Source organism: Ambystoma mexicanum, chromosome 11 (genome assembly GCF_040938575.1).
Source record: "Ambystoma mexicanum isolate Mex_15411 chromosome 11, UKY_AmexF1_1, whole genome shotgun sequence".
Lineage (NCBI taxonomy): Eukaryota > Metazoa > Chordata > Amphibia > Caudata > Ambystomatidae > Ambystoma > Ambystoma mexicanum.
This window is the reverse complement of record NC_090934.1, coordinates 10,308,321-10,314,839: the sequence shown is the minus strand read 5'-3', so window position 1 is coordinate 10,314,839 and position 6,519 is coordinate 10,308,321. Positions and strand designations below refer to the sequence as shown.

The 6,519-nt window shown below is 57.3% G+C and overlaps 1 protein-coding gene across 1 annotated transcript; it reads left to right on the top strand.

Moving 5' to 3' along the window:
- The first annotated feature begins 2,257 nt into the window (after positions 1-2,257).
- Positions 2,258-6,242, top strand: LOC138502987 (elongation factor 1-alpha, somatic form-like). The gene is made up of 8 exons (XM_069622393.1): positions 2,258-2,366; positions 2,854-3,027; positions 3,595-3,774; positions 4,022-4,318; positions 4,420-4,570; positions 5,077-5,333; positions 5,511-5,745; positions 5,882-6,242. Exons 2-8 carry the CDS (start codon positions 2,884-2,886, stop codon positions 6,001-6,003), a joined length of 1,386 nt encoding a protein of 461 aa, XP_069478494.1. The 5' UTR covers positions 2,258-2,366; positions 2,854-2,883; the 3' UTR covers positions 6,004-6,242.
- The last annotated feature ends 277 nt before the right edge of the window (positions 6,243-6,519 follow it).

Here is a 6,519-nt window from a genome sequence, read left to right as displayed (position 1 = left end):
CAGCTGCTTCAAGCTTCCCACTGGATTACTGGCTTTCTGAGCACTGCTGGATAGCATGCCGTGCCGGCCTTTGCAACTGCTTGAAGCTTCCCACTGGATTACAGAGCACTGCTGGGTAGCATGCTGTGCCGGTCTTCGCAGCTGCTTGAAGCTTCCCACTGGATTACAGAGCACTGCTGGATAGCATGCTGTGCCGGCCTTTGCAGCTGCTTCAAGCTTTCCACTGGATTCCTGAGCACTGCTGGATATAGCATGCTGTGCCGGCCTTTGCAGCTGCTTGAAGCTTCCCACTGGATTACAGAGCACTGCTGGGTAGCATGCCGTGCCGGCCTTTGCAGCTGCTTGAAGCTTCCCACTGGATTACAGAGCACTGCTGGGTAGCATGCTGTGCCGGCCTTTGCAGCTGCTTCAAGCTTCCCACTGGATTACTGGATTTCTGAGCACTGCTGGATAGCATGCTGTGCCGGCCTTTGCAGCTGCTTGAAGCTTCCCACTGGATTACAGAGCACTGCTGGGTAGCATGCTGTGCCGGCCTTTGCAGCTGCTTGAAGCTTCCCACTGGATTACAGAGCAATGCTGGGTAGCATGCGTGCCGGCCTTTGCAGTTGCTTCAAGCTTCCCACTGGATTACTGAGCACTGCTGGATAGCATGCCGTGCTGGCCTTTGCAGCTGCTTGAAGCTTCCCACTGGATTACAGAGCACTGCTGGGTAGCATGCCGTGCCGGCCTTTGCAGTTGCTTCAAGCTTCCCACTGGATTCCTGAGCACTGCTGGATAGCATGCCGTACCGGTCTTTGCAGCTGCTTCAAGCTTCCCACTGGATTACTGGCTTTCTGAGCACTGCTGGATAGCATGCCGTGCCGGCCTTTGCAACTGCTTGAAGCTTCCCACTGGATTACAGAGCACTGCTGGATAGCATGCTGTGCCGGCCTTTGCAGCTGCTTCAAGCTTCCCACTGGATTACTGGATTTCTGAGCACTGCTGGATAGCATGCTGTGCCGGCCTTTGCAGCTGCTTGAAGCTTCCCACTGGATTACAGAGCACTGCTGGGTAGCATGCTGTGCCGGCCTTTGCAGCTGCTTGAAGCTTCCCACTGGATTCCTGAGCACTGCTGGATAGCATGCTGTGCCGGCCTTTGCAGCTGCTTGAAGCTTCCCACTGGATTCCTGAGCACTGCTGGATAGCATGCCGTGCCGGCCTTTGCAACTGCTTGAAGCTTCCCACTGGATTACAGAGCACTGCTGGGTAGCATGCCGTGTCAGCCTTCATATTGAATGTCTTGATTGGTTTGCTACATTCTGAAATGCTTGACAATGTTTAGGAGACGGCCACTAATACAAATTAATGAAATGTTTTTGAAGTTATTTTTATCATTGTAAATGCATGTGTTCTTTCTTTTTTATATAAAGGGCAAATAAATTGTCAAAAAAAATCTGTGGTATAAATTCTCACACAAATCAGTACCCATTTATTTCTCGCCAGGAGACCGCTGCTCCAAACTGACGAGATCTCGTCATTTTCTTTGTCAATGGGACAGAGGGAACAATATCCCATGGTTGCATTTGGGGCAGGGGATTTTTTTTTGACAATTCCGTGTATCCATTAAAATCTTTTTGAGTTTGTTCAAAGTGCACAAATCATACTTGACTTGTGAGCAAGCAGACAGAGCCTCTTAATGGCGACTTGGTGCAGCGGGCCGTGCATGCCCAGGTCTATGACAGCCCACTGGTCTCGGCCCGGGGCAGAGCCCCTAGAAGTGGCGAGGCTGCTTTGGGGGTGACTCAGCTGCTGGCTGGGCGGGGGAGTTGGGAACTGTGCCTTCTTCACCTCTATTCCCAACCCTAGAGGCTGGGTGCATTACAGGGGCACGGTAAGGTTGGGGGCCGGGGAGGGGTACAGGGGCACACGCTGGATTGCGGGTTTGTGCTTTTGGGGCACAGCCCGTGTATATTTGCGGAATATGGGCGAGTGCAGTGTATCTCCCGCATCGCTTTCCCGGCTCTCCTCTACCGTCACTCACTCACTCAGCCCTCCCCTTACTTTACTGCTTTTCCGGTGCGCTTCCCTCACTTCCGGTCCCTTTCCTTTCCTCCACTTCCGCTTCCCCCTCCTTAGTGCTGACGCACTCTGGCCTTCCCCCAGGCGGAATGTCAGGCGCCCGCCCCCTTCGCTTAGCGTGCCGTCCAATCGGGAGCCGGAAGCGCGTTACGCCTGGTGACGCGGGCGGCTCCTCCAATGGAGAGCCTGGAAGCGCTGGCCCCGCCCGCCTGCAGCCTTTATATGGCACGTGTTGCGGGCCGCCCGTTCTCTGCACATCCGCCCGCGGCGCCTCCGAGACCTGAGAGCGACGCAGCCCGACCCGGGAGGTGAGTGAGGGAGCGGGGGAGCGAGGCCTAGCGGCGGCCGGCCGGCCCACGGGGCCAGCCATCTGCTGCTGCGGCAGGGGGGGGGGAGGAGGGCGCCACGGCCCCGGCCCCGGGATAGTGAGCGCGGGGCACCCTCTCGGCCGCGCCGCCGCTAGCTTCGCCCCCTGCGCTGGCTGGCCGGCGAGGCCTCGGTGGAGTGCGACATCTTAGCTTTGGGGGCCGGTGGGGTCTGTCTCGCGGCCCCGCGGGCGGGCCTCGCCCTGCGGCTGCGGCGGACCGTACCACCCGGCGCCGCTGGGAGGGGAGTCGCGCCCTCGCGGGGAGGACGTGGCGCCGGTGGTACGTGCCGGCGTGGGGCGCGTGCGCGGCCTCGTGGCAGGGGCGGCCCGGGGAGGGCAGCGGGAGCGCGCGCGTCATGCGTGCCGTAGCGGCCGCCGCGCGGCCTGGGAGCCACTGACCCCCTTTCCTTTCCCCCCTTCTCCCGCAGACCCCAGCACCGACCTCCGCCGCCGCCGCAATGGGAAAGGAAAAGACCCACATCAACATCGTGGTCATCGGCCATGTGGACTCCGGCAAGTCCACGACCACCGGCCACCTGATCTACAAGTGCGGGGGCATCGACAAGAGGACCATCGAGAAGTTCGAGAAGGAGGCGGCCGAGGTGAGCGCGGGGGCCCGGGGGGCCCTGGGGGGTGGAGGAGGCAGAGGTCTGGGGGCGGTGGGAGGGAGGAAGAGCTGGGGGGGGTTGGGTGGGATTCTGGGTGATGCGTCTTTGGGGCAGGGGGGGCTGTTGGGAGTGATTGAGTCTCTGGAGCCGGGGCCATGGCTGCGGGGTGTCTGGGAGATGCGTCTCTAGAGCGGGGGGTGGTGTTGGGGTGTCTGCGGGGAGACGTTGGGATGTCTTTGGGGCGGGGGGTCTACAGCCGGGGCCATGGCTGCTGGGGAGGGGGTGTCTGGGAGATGCGTCTCTAGAGGTGGAGGAGGCGGTGGTGGCTCCGGGATGGGTCTCTGGAGGGCGGGAGTGGGGGGGGGGTAGTAGTGTAAGCAGTGTGTGGGGAGCGTGTGCCCGGCTCTGACTAATGCTGGGCCCTTGTATGCGCTATTACCGGCCCTAGCCTCCTGGTGGCTCGGTAGGTTGATGCACGTGCGACGGTTACAGGGCATGGGATGTCGGGTACTTTCTTGGTTGTAGAGTAACTTCACACTAACCTCGTGCCTCCCTCCGCAGATGGGCAAAGGATCCTTTAAGTACGCCTGGGTGTTGGACAAGCTGAAGGCAGAACGGGAGCGTGGCATCACCATCGACATCTCCCTCTGGAAATTCGAGACTGCCAAGTACTACATCACCATCATCGATGCCCCCGGGCACAGGGATTTCATCAAGAACATGATCACTGGCACCTCCCAGGTACGGGCGTGGGGAGGGCAGATGCTTTTTCTTGTTGGGTGGGTTTTGGGATACAGTGCCAGTTTTTGAGGCCTCTGCAGCCCTCACATGGGCGCTGTTTGGGGGAGGTGGTCCCGAGGTTTTCGCTGTTCCATTCTTGCCTATTGGTGGTGAACATGGGCTGGCAGTGCCCTCATTATTTCTTAACATCTGTCCCCCCATTGGCACCGAGACCTCCTGCCTGACTCGTTGCTTCCCCTCCCCACAGGCTGACTGTGCTGTGCTGATCGTGGCTGGTGGCGTGGGAGAGTTTGAAGCCGGCATCTCCAAGAACGGCCAGACCCGTGAGCATGCCCTCCTGGCCTACACCCTGGGGGTGAAACAGCTCATCATTGGCGTCAACAAGATGGACTCCACCGAGCCCCCCTACAGCCAGAAGAGATACGAGGAAATCACCAAGGAAGTCAGCACCTACATCAAGAAAATCGGCTACAACCCCGCCACCGTGGCCTTCGTGCCAATCTCTGGCTGGCACGGAGACAACATGCTGGAGCCCAGCACCAACGTGAGTACCTGCTAGGGAGCTCGCAATTTCTGGACCTCATGGACTCATATTGTTAGCCTCATACTTCTTGCCATTGGTTTCATGTTCTGGTTTGCTTTCAGATGACCTGGTTCAAGGGCTGGAAGGTTGACCGTAAGGAGGGAAATGCCAGTGGAGTTACCCTGCTGGAAGCTCTGGACTCGATCATCCCCCCGGCCCGCCCCACCGACAAGCCTCTGCGTCTGCCCCTGCAGGATGTCTACAAGATAGGAGGTGCGTGTCCTGTGCTGTGGCTGGCTTATTGCCCACGGCCGGTGCTTTCTGGGGCGGTTTGGCAGGCACTCTGTGGCTTATACTTGTTCTGGGCTCATTGCCAAGGACCTGTGCTGTGCGGCCATATTGACAGACTTTTGATATTTTATTTCTATCGCGCTCGTACGCAAGTGTTGCAGAGCGCGACAATGCAAGGGAGGGGGACAGGGGAAAACAAAAACGGCGATCTCACTAGGCCCAGTGACATTGAGAACGCGCAAGTGCATGGGAGGGGGAGTGGAAAAGTGCGACGCAGAGGAGAAACTTAAACAATAAATAATAAAGGCAACAAACAGTTGCTGGGGTGGGGGCAGGGTTGTTGCCTGGGGAAGTTGTATGGACGCGGCTTGCTCTGTTTCTTACTGCAACCCTTTGAGTTGTCTTTTCTGTGCGCTTTGTGGCCCATGGGCGAGTAGAGCGTTACAGTGGGAGTCCTAGTTATGTACTCGCCTTTATTCTACTTGCAGGTATTGGCACAGTGCCCGTGGGCCGAGTGGAAACTGGTATCATCAAGGCTGGCATGGTGGTCACCTTTGCCCCCAGTAACGTCACCACTGAAGTGAAGTCTGTGGAGATGCACCACGAGGCTCTGGTGGAGGCTCTCCCTGGTGACAACGTTGGCTTCAACGTAAAGAACGTGTCGGTGAAGGATATCCGAAGAGGGAACGTGGCTGGTGACAGCAAGAACGACCCCCCCATGGAGGCCGGGAGCTTCACTGCCCAGGTGAGAGGCCGCTTGATCGGATCTGGGTCCACCGTGTACTTAGAATCTCTGGCGATTGGGTTGGGTGTACTTTACCTTGGGGGGGGAGGGGTGTGGCTTTAAACGGCTTGGATGTGGGCGACCAGTACAGCCAATTCAAGCCCTGTATGTGGCTCATTGCGTGTTATTGTGTTCTAGGTCATTATCCTGAACCACCCTGGCCAGATCAGCCAAGGGTATGCGCCAGTGCTGGATTGCCACACCGCCCACATTGCCTGCAAGTTCGCAGAACTGAAGGAAAAGATCGACAGACGATCTGGCAAGAAACTGGAAGAGAACCCCAAGAACCTGAAGTCTGGTGACGCCGCCATCGTGGATATGATTCCCGGCAAACCCATGTGTGTGGAGAGCTTCTCCAGCTACCCTCCCCTCGGTGAGTGCTGCGTGCTGCCGTACTACGGTTCCTGCTCTAGTGATTGGGGGTTTTGAGTTCCCTTGACCCCACTACTGTGTGCCATGTTTGATGCCCACTTGGCAGCCCTGGTGCCTAACCCACCTTTCTCTTGCAGGACGCTTCGCTGTGCGCGACATGAGGCAGACGGTGGCTGTTGGAGTTATCAAGGCGGTCGAGAAGAAGGCGGCCACGGCTGGCAAAGTCACCAAGTCTGCAGTCAAGGCCAGTAAGAAGTAGCGCCAGCCGCACCCAGCTGCCCTGATGGCACTGGGTATCCAGAATCCTCTGGTCTCGGATCGTCACCTACACTCTTTGATCAGGGACTGGTTACTGAGCATTGGGGTTCACCACAAGAGCCTCCGCAGGAAAGGGGGACAAGACTTCGGAAAGCGCGAGTTCTAATAGGTTCTGATATTTTGTGACTTAACATTCTGGTTAATCCCGTCTGTGATTTCTGAATAAAATATTGGCACATCTGCCCGTTTCTGATGTGGTTGGATCTTGGTGGTACTCGCTAAAGTAATTGCATAGTTGGGGTGCGTATTAAAGTGCGAGGTGGCCAATGGGTGCCATATTGGTGCAGCAAAAAATACTCATGTGAATGGCACTAAAATAAATAAAAGACCAAAAACATCCGACGTGGTCTGCGTTTTGAAATGGCTTGATCTTTAAATCTGGTTGGGGGGGGGGGTCGATATCTTGGTACATTATACTTCGGAATGCCTGTAAAAACCTGTCTGTCCAGGCACCCGT

Coding starts and splice junctions, on each gene's coding strand:
- LOC138502987 (XM_069622393.1), top strand. CDS start 2,884: ATGGGAAAGGAAAAGACCCACATCAACATCGTGGTCATCGGCCATGTG. Junction 5,334..5,510: donor CCGGGAGCTTCACTGCCCAG/GTGAGAGGCCGC, acceptor ATTGTGTTCTAG/GTCATTATCCTGAACCACCC. Junction 5,746..5,881: donor CTCCAGCTACCCTCCCCTCG/GTGAGTGCTGCG, acceptor TTTCTCTTGCAG/GACGCTTCGCTGTGCGCGAC.